The 20,318-nt window shown below is 39.9% G+C and overlaps 1 protein-coding gene and 1 non-coding gene across 2 annotated transcripts in view; both read right to left on the reverse strand.

The window, feature by feature from the left end:
- LOC115411906 (inactive dipeptidyl peptidase 10-like) overlaps window positions 1-20,318 on the reverse strand; it is a 339,606-nt gene that overhangs the window by 159,668 nt on the left and 159,620 nt on the right. Inside the window, exons 2-3 of the mRNA XM_030124184.1 lie at window positions 15,815-15,926; window positions 8,858-8,953 (exon numbers count right to left, since the gene is read on the reverse strand). Of these exons, the coding sequence (XP_029980044.1) occupies window positions 8,858-8,953; window positions 15,815-15,926 (208 nt within the window). The remainder of the gene's footprint in view (window positions 1-8,857; window positions 8,954-15,814; window positions 15,927-20,318) is intronic.
- On the reverse strand, window positions 15,457-15,529 carry trnat-ugu (transfer RNA threonine (anticodon UGU)). Its single transcript has one exon. It is a non-coding gene; the product is annotated as a tRNA-Thr (tRNA).

A 20,318-nucleotide genomic window follows, 5' to 3' on the forward strand; every position in this document is an offset into this window, starting at 1 on the left:
TTGGTGATGGGGGTGAGAAGGTTAGCATCTGCAGAGCGGAGGCGGCGAGTAGGGGAGTGGCGGTGAAGTAAATCAGTCAGATAAGGGGGGGCAAGGTTGTGTAGGGCTTTGTAGGTGATGAGGAGGATCTTGAAGTTAATGCGTTGTTGAACAGGGAGCCAATGAAGTTGACGGAGGATGGGTGTGATGTGATTTCTGGAGCGGGAGTGGGTGAGTAACCGGGCCGCTGAGTTCTGAACATACTGTAATTTTTGGAGGGCAGTGGAAGGAAGACCATAAAGAATGCTATTACAATAATCTAGTCTGGAGGTGATGAAGGCATGGATGAGTGTTTCGGCAGCTGAGGGGGAGAGGGTGGGGCGGAGGCGTGCGATGTTGTGGAGATGAAGGAAGGAAGTTTTGGTGACATGATTGATGTGTGATTTGAAGGAAAGGGTGGGGTCCATAATGATGCCGAGGTTTCTGGCCAGGGGAGAGGGGGTGACTGAGTGACCATCGATGGAGAGTGAGAAGTTCTGGGAGGAGGGGAGAAGAGATTTTGGTCCAAAAATTATGATTTCAGTTTTATTGCTGTTGAGTTTGAGAAAGTTGTTGGTCATCCAGGTTTTAATGTCGGTGAGGCAGTTGGTGATGGTGGAGAGAATGACAGGGGTGATGGCTTTAGTAGAGATGTATAGCTGGGTGTCGTCAGCATAACAGTGAAAGTGGAGACCATGGTGACGGATGATATGACCGAGCGGAAGTATGTACAAGATGAAGAGTATGGGGCCAAGCACAGAGCCTTGAGGGACACCATGTGATACCGGGGTGGTGTGTGATTTGTGGTTGTTGATGGAGATGAAGTGCAATCTGTCGGACAGGTAAGAGGTGAACCAGGAGAGGGCAGAGTCAGTGATTCCAATGGAGTGCAGACGGCGGAGGAGGATTGAGTGATTGATGGTGTCGAAAGCTGCACTGAGGTCGAGGAGAAGGAGGATGGTGAGGGAACCGGAGTCAGAGGAGAGTAAGATGTCATTGGTAACTTTGAGAAGGGCGGTTTCAGTGCTGTGATGTGAACGGAAACCAGATTGAAATGTTTCATACAGTTTGTTGGAGAGGAGATATTGCTTGAGTTGAGCTGCGACAACTCTTTCCAGTATTTTTGACAGAAATGGGAGGTTGGAGATTGGTCTGAAGTTATTGGGGTCATTGGAATCTAGGCCAGGTTTCTTAAGGAGGGGAGTGATGGCAGCAGTCTTGAGAGGTAGGGGGACTGTACCAGTGGTTAGGGAAGAGTTGATGGTCTCAGTGATGAGTGGGGCGAGAGGGGTGAGACAGGCTTTGATAAGGGGGGAGGGGATGGGATCCAGAGGGCTAGTGGGTGATTTCATGCTGGAGAGTAATTCAGGGAGTTCGTCAGTAGTAATGGCAGAGAAGAGGGAGAGCCGTTTGTCTGTGGGTGGGGGAAGAATGGGTTCCGGGTCAGAGGTGATGGCGGAGGAAGAGGCAAGCTGGTCGTGAATATTGTCAATTTTGGAGTGAAAAAATGATAGAAAGTTATTGCATTTTTCAGGGGTGAAAGATGATGGGATGTTGTCATGAGGCTTGAGGAGTTTGTTGATGGTGGAAAACAGAGAGCGGGGGTTGGAGGATCCAGTGTGAATGATGCCGGAGTAATAGGCGGAGCGGGCTTTGTTAAGTGAGGTTTGGTACATGTGCATGTGTTCTTTATAGGCGAGGGTGTGTACGGTTAGTCCTGTTTTGTTGTGAAGGCGTTCAAGCTGTCTGAGTTGTTTTTTGAGTTTGTGAAGTTCCGTGGTGTACCAGGGGGCTGAGTGAGTGAAAGTAACAGTTTTTGTTTTCCTGGGGGCCAGTTGGTTGAGGGAAGTGGACAGTGTGTTATTGTAGATGTTGACGAGGTCTGTGGGAGTTTGGTTGACAGGGAGGGTGGAGTCAGAAAGAGCATTAGATATGCAGGTGGAGAGAGAGGCTGAGCAGATGGACTTAAGATTTCGGAAGGTTATTGTGCGGTCTTGTTTGGGCTGGGGGATGGGTGTGTTGATATCCAATGTGATGGCCAGGTGATCGGAGATGGTGAGGTCTGTGCTGGAGATGTTATGGATGTGAAGGCCAGTGGAGCAAACCAGGTCAAGGATATGTCCGCGGCTGTGGGTGGGGAAGGTTATGTGTTGGGTGAAGTTGAGGCACTTGAGTAAATCCAGGAAATCATTTGCATTTTTACAGTCAGGGGAATCAATGTGGAGGTTGAAATCGCCAAGCAGTAGGACAGATGGTGAGGTTGATGACAGTACTGTGATAAGTTCTGAAAGATCTGATAGGAAGGATGGGTTGGGTTTGGGGGGGCGGTAGATGATGGCGATGAGGAGAGGTTTAGGGCCAGGCAGTTTAAAAGCCAGGTGTTCAAAAGAAGACGCAGTGGGTATGGAGAGAGGCCGTGGAGTGAGGTCATGATGGTAGATAGCAGCAATACCTCCTCCACGGCCCTCAGGGCGTGGGTTGTCCAGGTATGAATATCCAGCGGGGGTGGTTTGGTTTAGTGCAAGGTAATCCAGGGGTTTTTGCCAGGTTTCGGTGAGACAGAGGAGATCCAGTTTATTGTCAATGATGAATTCATTAAGAATGAGACTTTTATTGTTGAGGGACCGTGTGTTGAAGAGGGCGAGCTTCAGGTGCTTTTGTTTTGAAATCGATGATGCGGAAGTAGGGATAGGGCGGAGGTTGAAAGAGTTAGCGCTGAAGTTGTTCTGATGACGTAATGCGGAAGTGCGGAAGCCGGTGTACAAGCTGCGGTCGGACCAGAGAGAGGGAATACTGTTTATCGTGGTGAAATGGTAATTAAACTTGCGACGTGAGCCTCGGTGGATGTAGCGGGGACGGAGAAGAAGTTTGGAGCTTTTTAGTGAGGCTTTGAGTTCCATGGAAGGAGGCGTCTGGTGGTTTAACTGGTGGAGTTGCATGGATGTGTAGCGTAGTACCATGGCTGGGGCTGTGACGGTGCCGGAGGTGGATGATGGAGGTCTGGATTTGTTTAGGGGGTTAACACCAGGGGTGGTTGCTGGTTTGAGTCGGCGGGGTTGCAGGACGGAGAAACTGAACGTGCTGACCACGGATGGATGTTTCCAAGCCCCTATGACTGCTAGCCAAGCAGTGCTAGCACCAGGCAGCAGCCGGCTAGCCGTTGACCTGCTAGCTTGTAGCCGGCCACCCGGCAGCCAGCTAGTTGATGGCCCAACACTGCTGGCAGGGGGTCCCGGACAGCTGACAGCAGAGGCACGGACAGGTAGCAGCCAGCTGGCCGTCAACTGGCTGGCTAGCAGCCAGTTTCCCACTAGCCCGCTTTCCTGCGGGCCAGAGCCGCCAGTGAATCTCGGGCAGATGTTCCAGAGATGGAGAGTAGAGAGGCAAATGAAGACAATCCAAACCATGACAGGACGACAGAAACAGTTTGTGGTTGGGGTGATATTTCGGTCGGCAACCCGGCAATGGTGGTAGATTCCAGAATCCTTTTCATGGTGGGTGAAGTTGACAGGTAAAGGTCGCCTTGCAGGTAAGCGCCTCTCCACCGGTAAAAATGATGTAAAAAATAGTGGTATCCGAAGTCCAGAAAGGTGTAGAAGCAGAGGTACTAATGTGAACTATGAATACAGCGAATAGCTAAACAAAAGAAACACAGGAAAACTATAAAGTTTAAAGAAAATTTCGAAAATCTCGAAAGGGGAAGCGGCGAACAGCGCAACGCCAGCGTCCTCCCCCCTCCTAATGCTAATAATAATAATATTATGCCTCTTGGTTGGTTAAAGACACCCATGGCCTGAATGAATTTGGAAATAACTTCATTTATCCTTCAACTTTGAGTGGTCATGTTTAAAGTTCAATATGCAATATGTTTGTGTTCTTATATGAAATGTGTTGGGGGGGGGGGGGGGGGGGTTCAAAGAGGCAATGATCTCAGAGCTCAGAGATGAAGCTTATGTTGAAGTATCTTAAAGTTGTATTGTGAAATCAAAGATAGGTGGATACACTTTCAGCAAATGCAGGAACATGCCCCCACCCCTCCCCCCCCAACAACCACTACCATCCTTGAAATAATGTGTATAGCGACTGCATCTTTGTATCTTGTTTAGTTTATAAGAGTCTTTAACCACTAGTGCAGCCAAAGACTTAAAACCCAAATCCTTTAAACATCTTTTTGATTGTTTATTGTGTACAAGTTTCCAGTAGAACCTTCAAACATCAACAGTCTGGGGTGTATTTAAAGTACACCACAGTAAAGTTGGTTCAACTTTTCAGTGTTCTCCATGGAGTCAATAAACTGCATTTGAACCTTTTCAACAAATTTTTCCTTTCTCTGAAAGTCTGGCAGACACTTGAGGGATGACTAGAAGGAATACAAAAGACTTTTAGGTAAAAAAAAAAAAAAAGAAAAAAAGACACTTGGAGAGACTCAAAATATTCTTTGTCATCACTTTCCTTTTCTTCCCTTTTTTTTTTAAAGTCCTTTCTTCTCAGTCTCTGCTCATTGGTCATTCTCACATCATTATCAAACTGTCCATCAGATAATAGTCATTTCAGTTTCTGTTTAAAAACTGTTTTTAAAAACTGCATCTTCATAAATGCTGGCATTGAGATGGCAGCCGCCTCATACTTTATCACAGCAACAATGGATCAAATTATTTTCTAGATATAATTATGATGGAGAGGTCAGTGGCCTGGATGCATGCAACCAGTCGAAAAAATCCTCAGTATGTGGGATACTGTTTAAGTTATGGTTAAAGAAAGTGCGACATAATTATCTATGACTATCCCGATCATCTATCTGTTTATATCTGTAAATTATACTCATTTTCATTTATATACATGTATTTGTATGTAATAGTTTTTGCATTTTGAGATCCAGGTTGGGTTGGTATGGGGGTTGCCATCGGTTCTGGGGGGGGGGGGGGGGGGGTTATACTTTGTGTCACAAAATCTTCATAAATCATAAATTGTGAATTTCTTTTCTTCTTTTTTTCTTTTTTTGTATTGTACTTTTGGAGATGCACAATGAAAATAAATAAAAAATTGATTAAAAAAAACAAAAAAAAACAAAAAAAAAACAAAAACAACTGCATCTTCATAATAGCTGTCTGGCCTTTTTTGTTACATTTTCATGCAACAATAAAAAAAAACATTTTTGCATTAAATTTTTAGGCGAATATGGAGAAAATACTAGCTGTGTGCTCACTTTCAGTCTTGGATGTGATGATTTGTTGGTTGAGACTGAGGAAGAATTTGATATTCTCAATCCATCCTTTCTGTTGTCACTCACTGATATCTTTTAAGGATTAACTTTAGATTTTTTTGATCCCAGTATTTTGTAATTTTTTCAGATGAAAAGACAACAATGGATTGATATGTTTTGGAATTGGAAATACACTGCAAAAATCCAAATCTTACCTAGTGTATTTTTCTCATTTCTAGTCAAAATATCTCATCACACTTAAAATAAGACATAATCACCTAAAGAGTAACTTTTCAGTGAGATATAAGTACTTATTTTTGAACAATAGATCTTGAAAATCTTATTTCAAGAAATCTTACCAAGATAATTTTCACTTGTTCCTTTGTCAGATTTTTTTGGTTTAAATTAAGCAAAAAATCTTGAATTAAGCAAAACAATAAAAATAAAAATCTGCCAATGGAACAAGTGAAAATTATCTTGGTACAATTTCTTGAAATAAGATTTTCAACATCTACTGTCTAAAAATTACTTCTTATATCTCACTGAAAAGTTATTCTTTAGGTGATTATGTCTTATTTTAAGTGTGATGAGATATTTTGACTAGAAATGAGAAAAATACACTTGGTAAGATTTAGATTTTTGCTGACCCTGGTGCTAAAAGTGCTGAAGTCGCCAAAAAAGTCTGTTAAAAATATTCATAGGGTGGACTTAGCTAAACAAATACAACATGTTTATATGCTCAACTTGAATTGTCCCAAAATGTGACTTCAGTACTTTTAGCACCAGGGTCTTCAAACTGAGATTTATCATAGAGACAGGGAGAGAGTCACACACCTGCTTTAAACAGTGGTGGAATGTAACAAAGTAAAAGTACTTTGTTACTAGGGATGGGAATCGATAAGAATTTAATGATTCCAATTCCATTATCGATTTTGCTTATCGATCTGATTCCTTATTGATTCTCTCATTAATTCTCATTGGGTGAGGGAATAAAAGAGTACAAATGGGTGTGTTTGCATTAACTGTCTTTTATATTTCCATCTCTACACAGAAAATATAACATATACAGTATGTACAAATAATAATAACAGATTATGCCGGGCCCGGTTCGGGGGGTGGGGGTGGGGGGGTGTTTACAGTGAAAGTGAAACTAAAGGTGCTTTACTAATTCCTCTATTGCCGCATTTCCACTACGTGGAAACGGTTCGACTCGGCCCGTCTCCTGTTTTGCACCTCATTTCCTTTCCCCTACCTGTGGAAACTTGTTTTTGAGGGGGTACAATGTTTGTTGCCTGCACCAGAACCGGAACTGGGCCCGGATGACGGCCTGGTGTTCACTCTGCCGCAAGATTCACAAGCGCCACAAAGTAGCAAATCAAATGATTCACATGCTGTGGACAAATGTTTGAGGATATTGGAGGGATTCCACCCTTTTGAAGACATGGAAGCTTTGACAGTGTTCCAGTGGACCTGGTGTCATCTTTTTAGACCGTTTCTGCCTCAACACCATGTTGGCTACGTTCTGACCAAAACAATGCAGCGTATGCATGACGTCATCGCACATGCACAATGAAGGCGGAATCGAAAAGCAGAATCGTTAAGCATGCAGGCAAACGATTCCAAGGAATCGAGCTACTGGGATCTTAAAAAGAACCGGATCTCGATTCCCCTCACTATTTGTTACTGTACTTAAGTATATTTTTTGTGTATCTGTACTTTACTTAAGTAAATTTATGGAGTGGTACTTTTTACTTTTACTTCACTACATTCTAGAGCAGGTATCTGTACTTTTTACTCCACTACTTTTCAAACTGTGTTTGCATTACACACTACTTTTGTTTTCTTTTTGTAAATTGAAGCACTGTGCAACCGTACTCATCACGGTAATCACGCAGTAGAGGTACAGCTGGATTGATCTAAAATTTCTCCACATCATTATTTATAGCAGTATACTACAAAAAGGCCTGTACAAAAATAAGAAAATTAAACTCATTACTGGGGTAAATGTCTTACTTCAAGTAAAATTATCTGCCAGTGCTGTAAGAAAATTGCACTAATCAAGTTTTCCTAAAATAAGAAAATAGAAAAATCATTGCTGTATAATTCACAACTCTTTCTTCCATTTGCAAGAATAAAGCAACTGATTTTGGTTCACAGCCTGTTTTGAGTGATATTTTCTTAACAATCATTATATGCTCTCTAGAGTTATCAGAATATTCAAGTGATTGTGTAAACAGTGTAATGTGATATCAGATAACAGCAGTAACCTGATTATGAGAAACACCTGGATTTCTCCCCAGTACTCCAATGTCTTTGCGCATGTATACCCGTTAATCTGATTTATTTAGTTCTTTTACTTCTATGTATGTGTAAAAACAAAAGAAATGGAAAAACGAAGTGACGTAGTCAAACGTAAGTGGAAGACTACCGTCAGTACATGCATATGTACTCCAAAAGCAGTCCAACAATGGAATGAAACGTCTAAATCAGGGTTTTTCGATTATCTCATTTCTGAAGTGCATGTGAACGGGTCACAGCCGCTTATTAAAATTATCCGATTACTCCCAACTGTTGGATTTTTATAAAACTGAGTGCCTCTATGAAACTGGTCCTAAAAGCAGGACATGGGGGCTAAAAATTCAAAGCAGATGTAGACTAATGTCATGAAGCAGGTTTGGAAGCACTTTGGGTCTATTTTAAAAATAAATATTTCATGAGATAAAAGAGAAACTTTTTTTTTCAGATGAAACACATTTTTATATTATTTTACATAATATTTAATACAAAAATCTGCATGTAACACCGTCAAAAGGACACGAAAATGATGCACTACTGTTTTCTTGAATATCTCTATTCTCTCACAGGTACATTTTGGGAATTAATGTAATTGTGCGAGGCAGAGTGTTTCACAAAAATGGCCGCTGTTGCAAAGTCATATTCGATTTAAATGCGTTTAAATGGGCAGGTTCTGTATGTAACACAAGTGGACACAATGGGTTACATACAAAACCTGGAATGAGACTGAGATTCATGAAAGACCCACATGTCTGGATTAGATAACCCACTGGATCATCAAATTTAACACATAGTGTCCTTATTTAGTCTGTATAACACCATTTCAAGCTATGTTTTCTAGATCAAATGCACTCACACTTAAAATAGTTTTTCATGTCCCAATTTTAGTCCTATTTTTGGCCCCAATATTTTATTAAAAATACATTAATTTTGGGATGGCTCAGAACAAGAGTGTATTTTTTTTTTTTTTTGCATTTATCAGAGGCCATCATTAGGTACACCCTGGGGGGAAATATGTCTACATTTGTCTTTTATTATTGGGTCTAAAAACCTGGCAAAGTACCAAATACCAAGTTTCATAGAAGCACTCAACTATATTTATAGCCTTATAGAACTGTACATGTGCTTTAGACAGAACCAGGTTTGCTGTTACTCCCTGAATCCAGTCTTAAACCCAAACTGAGCACCAGTATTTACTGCACGTATGTGGATGGTGTCACATCTCTTATATCTCTCATTGTAAAAAAAAACAAACAAAAAAAAAACCCTACATAACAAATAAGTATATATCCAAAGTGTTGAGGTACCTATTAAAGATAATGTGATAGAAAATGCCCTTACCACTGATCCACTTTGCATCTGGATCGTGTATTTGAAAGTTTCTGTCAAAGAGATCATCCACTGTCAACTGCAATAGAGAGGTTTTCCCACCATCATCTACAGAAAAAGAGAGAAAAAAACTTGTTAATATCTATAATTTAATAAAGACTTGCACAGTGGTGTAGTGGTCCCAGGAGAAGTGGGTGTACTCCAAACCCCCCCCCCCCCCCCTTTTTTTTTTTTTTTTTTTTTTTTTTAAAGTAGTCCAGAAAAACATTTTAGAAACAGTGACATGTAAGACTACTTTATTTAGTTTACCCAAAAATCCATCAGTAGTATTTGCTCACTATTATGAAATGATAATGACTTGATCAGGAGCAGTTTGGAGGTTTTACTGGTCACACAAGCAGCTGCATGAATGTAAATGTATTCAACATGAGGCAAACAGAGGATAACGTTAGCCTTTCATAACGTTAGCCTTTTATAACATTGGCCTACTCACATAGTTGAACTACTGGTGACAAAATCTCTCTAAATGTACAGTCATTTGGTCAGTAGTTAAAAACAGTGACTCATTCTGAAACCACCTTAAAACTTACCTCAGAATTATCTATTCCATGAAAGTAGGTTCTCTCAATATGTGTCACTCATTTGAAAGACATTTATTCTGCCTTTCTTGTTCACATTTCCAATAATCGTACATCTTCCAATGTGATGTGCAGTGACCTGTCAATCAACTGGGGTGCCACTGGCACCTGAGGTGGCCAATCAGGTTCCAGAAGCGGCCAGCACTAAGCAGAGCCCTGGGCTCTGGCGCTAAATTAGTAACAGTTTTCTCAGCATGACCCGCCCTACTCTGCCTCTGATTGGCTCATTAGTCCTCATGCCTAAAGTTAACCAATCTAATCAGTGAAGGTACCAAATACTAGCCAATTAGAGGCAGAGTAGGGCGGGTCATGGCTTCACCATCCTAGGGGAAAACATGGGCAATCTGTCTCAGATACTACTGAATGGTGCACACCAGGGGGAATTTAGAAGTGGGTATACGCAGTGATGATCGAAATATAAGTAGGTATGCTCTGTAGACCCCGTATAACCTGGACTACACCACTGGTCTTGCATTATGCCCTCAGCTTTTCTTGAATAGTACAGCATCAGTGATAACCCCTGTGCTAACTGTATATAGCACACATAACAGGGAAAGGGCATTATGCAGATTATGGAGACATACTATAGGTCATGCTGCACAATTAAACAACAGTCAAACATTAAAATGCACTTTGCAACCTTATTAAAAGTGGGCTATTAAGAGTGAAAATTAAACAGAATGTTTGCCAAGAAATATATACAATAAAGTGCAATGTAAAATTTGGGACCCTCAGCTCAGATTGCTCCATATGAATAAAGACAGATAGTTTGATGACATCTGGAATAAAAGTTAGTTATGAACATACTGTAGGAGAAAAGGGCCTGATTTAAAGCAAGATCTGACCATGCATATAGGCATGTTTATAAGTGCCCATGAACAGAAAAGACTCAAATGGTTTCATGATTTAGATTCAAGATGAAGTCCACTTTCCATTTTATTGTTCACTATATGATGAGATGAGAATAAACCTGTTTCATAAAATGTCTTTCATTTCTGATGATCTCCTCTGGTTGATCACAAATGTAATACATGTAGAGTCATCTATTAAAAACATAATCTTCAACTTGATTTTTTTTGCAATGAAGGATGCGTCATTGAAAGAAACTGAAAGTAAATTCTTGGTGTTGGCGACAAAAGGTGAATGTTGGACATATGATGTGGGAGTTCTGTTTAGTTTTAGTTTTCAGGATTCACTACTGCCCCTGCTGTTGGTGGTGGATGTTCATTTTTGAATTAACAGGGGGCTTCTGTAGACTCGCATTGAACTCCAAAAATATGAAGTCAGTTTTAATTTGAGGCATAGCGGTCTGATCCATTTTATTTGGACCAGGTTTTGATATCTGCCATTTTGGGCTTTGATTGACAGGTCTGTATGACAGCTCCCTTACTTGTCAGGTTTGTCTGAATTTCTTTTATTTACTAAAGCACATTTTTCAGCTCCACTGTGGTTGGTTGATAAGTTACACAAACATGACTGACTTTACTTACGGTGCTTGATAAAGTTTCAGCCTTAGTTAGTCATTAAGTCATTACTTTAATGCAGTGGCTACTGCTACAGTACTGTGGCATGAAATATCAGTTTGTCTCTTGCCACAGAGTCAATCAAATGTTAGCATTTGTACTGTGATAATAAGCAGTAAGGACATTTTGTTATCCCTGAGCCAGTCATAGATACTGTTCATGAACTCATTAGCCTCTTGTTGCCACAGTACTGTGGTGAAATATTGTACACACCACAACCGCAAATGTCATTGTCAGTCCACAAAAGTTTGATATCAGTTCGGCCTTTTGTCCACATGACACCAGCATTGTCGGTGCCCTGAAATGGTTTTGGAGAGCGGGTCCCGGAGCTGAAAAATCCCACAACGCTGCTCTGGCATTGTCATATGGATAAGCAAAACACCACTGTATGGAAACGATGACGCCATAGTACCACATGACCAGAGGAAGAACCCCCCAGACACAACCTCATGCGCATGCATTTTAGTGTATCCTGTCTATATTTGTGTACAGCACCACATATAGGTGTGGCATATATATTACAACGTTTTAACCCAGTTTTCCCATTTACACCTGGACACAGATACTTCTTGACATGATACGTGTATGGACGTAAAACTTGCAAAAGAAAAATACCACTAGCATTGTCATCTGGACGTAGCTGGTACCCTAGCCTTTTCCTGTAACCGATTAAGGCACATGGCACGTGTGATGATTATTGCCATAGTACTGTGGCAGCAGGATGACAGGTTATAAGTCAACATAGGATATATTAGGGCACTAATTGGCTCTGTGGGAATAGACAACTGAGAAGGTTAGGTCCACAGTACTGGGGCAATAGCCACTTCCTTCTTTTATACAGATGGCATATTGACTTATGTTATGGTTAGTTTATCTTTGATGTTTATCTTAATGCTTTGCAAGTTTGGTCTGCCCTGATACTGCCCTCTTGTGGCAGAAGTTGTATATTGTTTACTGTGAAAACTGTCATGAAGAGCAGCCATCTGTGTCGTCTTGGCCCACATAAGGCTGTAAGTTTTGTAGATTTAGAAATAGTGATACGATATTGATCTGTAAGTTAGATATAAATGGGTTTGTTGTAAAATTTTGAGTATGAAAATGTATTTCTAAGTGAAATATTCAAATGTTAGTATACAGCAGCGGTGCTAGCATACAGCAGCAGGTTAGTGTACGGCAGCATTTAGCATGAAGCTAGCGGACTTTTCATATGCTAATTAGGCAATTCGGACGGCTTTATTTACAAGTCAGTTCAAAGTACAAGCAATTTAAATACCAATTAACGCTAATGTTTTGTAAAGTTTCTCATTAAGGCTGTAAACTACTGTTAGTTCAGTGTAAAGAAGATATTGTTATAATGAACTAATTGCTGTATTATGTCTGTGTGTTACAGTTTTACAAAAAAGATGATGAGTAAAAGTTTCAGTCAAATGAAGACTCGTCTGTTCACTGTCTGTCATAGCTAGATAGCTATACATGTAGTGAAGACAGAAGAATTTATTTTAAGTATACAAGCATCCAAACACAACTCACCCTTATAGTCAAGATCGTATTTTTGTATGCCATTTCTACATTATTATAGAGTTCTCTATTGATTCACTTACATCAAATCATGCTGTTCATAGAGGCATAGAAGCAAATTTGTGCAGTCCTAAATTTACCAAGAATATGGATACTATTTACCTAAATAAACAAAATATCTCAGAGTAGATTTTTGCACATCTCCAGTGGTTCGTATGGCATCATCTGTGCACAGTTTTCTCCCACAGTCCAAAGACATCCATGTTACTTTGATTGTAAAGTGGAAACTGCCTGGGGATGGCTTCCTGCCTGTGTCTTAGATCTGAACATTCTTTTAAGGATATTCTGCAATTTCCCAATTACTAGTGAAATATGGAGAGTTTTCTGCATCGAGAAAATCCGGTCTAAGTTCTGAGCATGACCATAGTGTATTCGTGAACAGAGGAACCACATGCTCATCCACAGATTACTGCATGGATTTTGACCTCTATGTTGGCTTTTTGAAGATAAAAGGGACTGTATTTGGGGAAAAAGGGGTGGAGCTGTGGGAGTGTAAGGGGTCAGGGCCATCTGTGAGGTGTCAGGTCATGTGAGCTAAAGTTAACACCATATTAGTAGGTTGGTAAAAATTGTTAACTTCTTCAAGGACTGAGTAGCAAGGTCATTTTACAGTCCTGTTAGTGGAATTTATTCACCACAACTACAGTGGAGCTGTAGCTGGAGAAAAACAAACAAAAAAACAACATTTTATTTACAGAAATTAAGAAAATCTAAATCAAAGCCCAATACCAGACATGAAATCCATCTATTTAACCTAAGATCACATTAGTAGAGAAATAATTTAAATGATAAAACATGTATTAGACAAGCAGATAACGAACAAGACCAAAAGGAGTCTTGGGGGGGGGAATATTTTGACTCACTATTTTCAGAGAGAACTTCAATGCAAGTCTAAGGAAGCCAGTGCTTTGTGGAGCAGTACCTAGTGGCTATCAGCAGTATTACAACTCCTACAAAAAAAGGAATTGGCTTGATTTTGGAACCAAAATCCTTGACCTTTACCCCTGGAATGAAACAATGTGAAGCCTTTGAGGGGTTGAGAACAGGTCCAGACCAGGGCTGGATGAGACTGAGACCAGATAAACAACAAGGACCAATGGTCTACCTGTTTCATCACTGTTATCAGCAAATATGTAATTAAAAACAGCAATCTGTCACAAGTTCTGTCCTTTCAATGTCTCACAAAGCTAGCATTGCTTTATCTACATCCTTCAATACATACATACTAAGCTAGTTAGCGTGCACACCCACTTAAGATGCAAAACATTGACTGTAACTGTAACAGTAGATATACACATGGATAATATGTATAGGTAGTATTTGTTAAAGATTAGATTTGGAGGGATCTCTGGTGCAGATTCAGAATGCAAAACTGCTAATGTTAGCTAGCCTGCTTTGCTAGTGTCATTTACACCATCTTTCTGTATGATTAACCTTATAATGGCACATGTATCATATTTGATACATGAGTTTTGAAGCCCTCTACATGATCATTGTGATGTTTTTTGTTTTGTTTTTTTTTCTTGAAAAACCTGATGTATACAATTAGATACATGCAAAACACAGATAATCCACTAGGGGGAGAAAGTCATTCACCAGAGGCCTTTCCAGTGACACTACAAGACTGTCAATAATGAGGAAGGAGGCAGAACTGTGGCAATTTTGAAAAGGAATTACCAATTTGCCAGACATGTTTGTTTTATATTATGTTTTTGTTTGTTCAAAAATAATATTTGAACATTGAGACCCGGTGTATCAAATATGATACAAAATTGAGACTCACACACGGAAATTGATATTTGAAAGAAAAAAGAAGTGGTCATTCAGAAGGACTGATAAAGGCTCCAGTTTCAAAGAATTGGAATTTTCTGTCAATGATTTAATGCTTCAGGCTTTACAGGGTTAAGAAACATGACATGGGCCAGGTTACAATATGAGCTCCAAGTCATGGTATTTTTTTAAGCAGAATTAGTTGGATGTGTGTAGTACTATTTCTTACGGGCCTGTGTTTAACCTCTTCCAAACACACCTTAAACCAGTTTTCTTAAATAACAGTATGATGTTGCATCACATGTACGGATGGGAATCAATCAGAATTTAACGATTCCGATTTCATTATCGATTTTGCTTATCGGTCCGATTCCTTATCGATTCTCATTGGGTGAGGGAATAAAAGAGTACAAACGGGTGTGTATGCATTAACTGTCTTTTATATTTCCATCTCTGCACAGAAAATATAACATATATAGTATGTACAAATAATAATAACAGATGACACCAGGCCCGGTTCGGGGGTGGGGGTGGGGTGTACAGTGAAAGTGAAATTAAAGATGCTTTACTAATTCCTCTGGAACCGGTTCGACTCTGCCCGTCTCCCATCGTTGTGCACCTCATTTCCTTTACCCTACTTTTGGAAATTTATATCTGAAGGGGTACAATGTTTGTTGCCCTCACCGGAACCGGAACTGGGCCCGGATGACGGCCTGGTGTTCACTCTACTGCTAGATTCACAGGCGCCACTAAGTAGCGAATCAAATGAATCACATGCTGTGGACAAATGCTTGAGCAGATTGGAGGGATTCCACCCTTTTGAAGAAATGGAAGCTTTGACAGTGTTCCAGTGGACCTGGTGTCGTCTTTTTAGACCGTTTCTGCCTCAATGCCATGTTGGCTACGTTCTGACCAAAGCAATGCAGCGTATGCGTGACATCATCGCGCATGCATAACGAAGGCGGAATCAATAAGCAGGCAGGCAAACAAATCCAAGGAATTGAGCTACTGGGATCTGGTTCTCGATTCCCATCCCTCATCATATGGCAGGGAGTTGAACTGGTGACTCTTTGGTCTCAAAATATTCCTGCCGTGGCTTGATAGGCCCCAGTGAGAATTGAACTCACGACCCCTGGTTTACAAGACCAGTGCTCTAACCACTGAGCTACAGAGCCCTGTTTTTTCACCAACTGGTCTTGAGGTAAAATCCGTTATTAAGTTTATTTGAGCCCAGGACAAAACAAATCCATGTACTGTCAGTCTTCAGTGGTCCTTAGAGCCGCCTCAGGACAAAAACCGATCCTAAGTACAACATCATTAACAGCACAGCATGTATATGCTGAGGAGGAGTTCAAGACAATTAACTTGATAATTTAGGAAAATATATACAGTATATGTCGAGGTAATCTGTCAATACATCCTTTTTTATTGTCTCTGCACAGATTTGTGGTGAAGCTCACCTTTGGACAGAAGAACAATGGACAGTCCGATGAGCGAGAGCACCACTAGGATCACCAGCAGAGAGATACCGATCCCCTTCCAGTTCCTGTCCCCCCCGATAGGTCCAATGTCCTGCAAACCATTAAAGAGGACATTAAACTGTGAGAAACAGCTATTTCTCTTCTTTAGATCCATCCACTTTTACACAGAAGTAAAACAATCAAATCAAGAAATCTAGCTGATTTATATTCATACTCATAAAAATTAATAATGAACACCAGGAGTATATGCAGTATATGCAGTCATACCACAATTATGTAAACACAGGCCATCTGGGAAAAAGAGCTGAATTTCAATGAATTATTCTGAGATGATTACATGTAAATACAAATATTATAATGAAAACGTCAATACACCTACGGGGATGTCTGACCCAGTCAAGTTATACAGTAAATTTAAAAACAGCTACTGTGTTAAAGAGAATAATTAATATACAAGTCAAAATGAAAATGCATGAATAGTTATGCATGTTTTGGATAAATTACACAAGGCTTTGAAATATATAGAACTGCAAAAATACACATAAATTACAAATCAGTATTTCAGGTTTGATATTTGACCAGGGCAAAGGCATTATTATTATTATTATTATTATTATTATTATTATTATTATTATTATTTGTCTGAATAACTAATCACTGTTTTGACTGACTACGGACATAATTAAAACAAAAGCAAAAAACCCTTAAAAGTTTGTAGTTTGGTTTAAAGTGTGAAAAAGTCATTAAATAGCATCCCGCAAAAAATATTTTATATATTTAAAGATCATTCACCTTAATGTACCAAATTTGATCAGATTTACCAAAAGCTTATCAGACCAATTTCCTACACCAAACAGGAAGTACACTAGTTTGATTTAAATATACAATTCTTCCCCCAGCTTTGGCCATTTGTAGCAGTTTCACCTGTGGAAAAAAAAATGAAAAAATAGGACTAAGGGTCCTGTAGTACAACGGCATATTTAAAAACATTAATTGACATTTGTTTGACCTTTCAAGGTCACTCAAGGTCAAGATACCAAATGAAAGCCCATATGTGACATCCTATCTAATTCCAATAGTAATTATATCAATATATTCAACTGTTTGGAAGTTATAATACTTCAAAATTGCTTCTGGCTGATGGTATTAGAGAACAAGATTGTTGAAAAACTGTTTACGGACAGGCGGACGGACGATGGATGACAAGTGATACCAAGGGTCCATCGGATCCAAGGGTCCATTGGACTAAAAACTAAAATGTTATCAAATTGATGACTTTTGGTTGATCATCACCTGTGTGGTGACAGGGCACATTTCAGTGTTTTACTAGAAATGGCTCAATAGCACCCCTAAAAAAATGATGCAGAGCAACATCCATGTGGAGAATTAACGTGACATTAACTTTAGATATTGCTAGTGCCTTCAAAATGCTAACTTTCTGTTACAGGTGGTACTGATGAGATGCAGCAAAATTTTATGTTTCGCCACAAAAGAGGAAGTCGTTGGGACTCAAATGCACATTGTCTGTAGCAGGTCTAGTTTTTAGCAGTCCATGTGTGCCTCCCCATTTCCCCCCTTCCCCCAGTCTCTCTCTCTCTTTCTGTTCTTTTCCTTTAACCCTCTCTCTTTAACCTCTACTGCTCAAGACAGACGACCGTCCTTTAAGACGATGCCTTCCTGTTTTAGGAAGTTTTTCCTCCCACTCTCACCAAGTGTTTGCTCCTGGAGGATTTTGTTGGTGTCTGTGAATTGGCTTAAGAGTCTGGTTTAGACCAGTTCTATATGTAAAATGTCATGAGATAACTTTTGTTATGATGTGGTGCTATATAAATAAAATTTGATTGATTGATTGACTGATTGATTGATTGATTTGCCACAACTGACCAAAGGCCACGCATGGAAACATCAGGTCACATTATATCTGTAATAAAACTTTTCAGCTGTGGCTGGCCCCAACAGTCAATCAATCAAATTTTATCTATAGAGCGCCAAATAATAACAAAAGTTATCTCATGACACTTTACATATCGAGCCCATCGAAACCAGACTGGTCATGGAGGAGTGGGGGCCAATCAATGCAAAGAGGCAAATTTAGTTGCACCATCCCACCTGAGGCCTTCTGAATTCTTGACTATTAACAACTCATTTGCACACACACAACAACAACAACAACAAAAAAAAAAAAAAACAGGATTTTTATTGCCTTTATTTTCAAGGTACGCCTGCTTTTTGAAGAAAAACACAGAGGGTTGTTAAGTCATAACTCATTTCACTGCAGTTGAAGAAAACTTCAAGGTGTAGATAGGAAAGAACAATACTCTGAAGACTAGGCCCAATTCGGGACTTATCTCAACCTCTTTGTTTTCCCTACATCAATTATGCAGCCTTATTTCATTTCCACTGACAGCAGCGTTATAAATAAATCTATCTAGCTTACAGAGCCCCAAGCTACTGAAAACACATCTGTGTATTTATGGATCTGTTAGCTTTCCAAGTCTCTTAATTGGCACTATGATTCAAAGATAAATATCCTGGAGCTTTGCCAAGTCTTACATCTCCTAAAGTTCTTCTCTACAACTCCAGCCTTACTCCTCGTCCCTGTAGTCGTCAAGTTATTAACATTCTGGATCAGCCACAGGAGGAAAGTAATTTTCCGCAGTGAAGATGTTTTTTTTTTTTTTTCCCTCCAGTCTAGATTTGCCTTGGTTTTGTTTGTGTTGCCGATGTTTTCTCTGTTTTGTTTAGCATCATTAACCGGAGCAACCCTCATTACATGTCAGGGAACATTATTTGCTAATGTGATTTCTCCACCAGATCATTATTCATAGACCTCCAACATACTGCCACACTGAGCTGTATCCTTTTTCTTATGGTGGAATTGGATCTTGTCATCCCCTGCTGTGAGAATGTACCATGGGGACTGGTTTAAACCAACATGGATCTACTTTAAGAGTAAATCCACATTAAGTATCCATTAAATGTCATTACATTATATGAAGGAGCTGAGAGTGAACCGACCAACCAAAGACAAACTGGATGCATTCAAGGTTCCAGGACTGGGGACCAGATACTAAAACATGACGTGTAAACACTGCAGACCACTGACTGGTCAGAGAGTCATCTCTGTGTGCCCGCCATTTTACAAAAAACAGATGCGGAAGTTGATAGTAAATAGAGCGGTAGGTTAATCCACATGATGACAGCCCATAAAACTACACCATGATTTGTCGAGGAGGTTCAGACGTAAAAATTCGCATGAGCTTGACGAGACAACACGCAACGAGTGAGGTGATCAGCAACTCTGAGCAGACAACACGGAAGTAACGCGCCACAACACTATGACATCCAGGTACAGTAAAGTCGGTAGTATCCTGTAACGGAAACGGTCTCCAGAAATAGGACCCGGTACTCGAGTCGAGTTGAGTCGAGTCAAGCCGAGCCGAGTTGAGCTGGTTCTACGCAGTGGAAACGCGGCATTACTGATGCGGCATTTTTGTATTTTAATCTCTAGCACCTTAGGCAGAGAGGATGGTTATCAGATAACCAGATACTTGTGTTATAAAAAGTGAAATCACTTTGGAACAAATGTAGCCAAATGTGAATGATCAATGAAGGCATATGTCAGAAATAAACATAATGTGCATGCACTTGAAACCCCTTGGCCTTCAGTCCACACCAAAGTTTTTACACATACAGATGGACGGAAGGACAGACGGACAGACGGACAATGTGCCGGACACCCCCAGACAGACGTCATTGTTAGGAGAACCACTGTCACGCTCCATCACCAAGGAAACACTAAGAACCCTCTGTGTTCAAACTCCTCATCTGTCAAATCTAACGCCACAACAATGTTACTAAACTGAGCATTTTACTAAAAAATTTATGACAGGCTCATGAATCACCAATACAAAGGTCGTCTAGTATACAGTAATGTCCTCCTACGTCTACAAACACGCACACAACAGCCTTTGTGGTTCAGACCTTAGACATGTGAAGGACTCTAGAAACAGCCTCAAACATGGGGGGGTAACCTATAAATAATGACAACTCCAGATTTGTCTCTTTGTTTTAGTGTCAAAAAAGTAAAATTACATGAAAATGTTTACATTTACAAACTATTCTTTCACAAAATAAATGTGAATAACTTGAATAAATATGAACAAACTGAAATGTCTTAAGAGAATAAAGAATAAAGTGTAATTTTACCAATATTCTGCCTGTTTTGTGTTGCAAATGTTTTGTGTATTTGCAGATCTACTGTGATCTGTAAGTTCTAAAGCACATGTGTAAATGATCAACTGAGGCATAATATTGTTAAAATTGCACTTATTTTTATTAAGAAATTTCAGTTTTTTCATAGTTTTTCATGCAATTCACATTTTTTGAAAGGATATTTATTGTGTTGTTATTTTTACTGCAGATCACATTGGTCTGTATGTGGAACCTGAACCAAAATGATTTTGACAACCTCGACTGTTCA

This window comes from Sphaeramia orbicularis, chromosome 21 (genome assembly GCF_902148855.1).
Source record: "Sphaeramia orbicularis chromosome 21, fSphaOr1.1, whole genome shotgun sequence".
In the NCBI taxonomy this organism is placed as follows: domain Eukaryota; kingdom Metazoa; phylum Chordata; class Actinopteri; order Kurtiformes; family Apogonidae; genus Sphaeramia; species Sphaeramia orbicularis.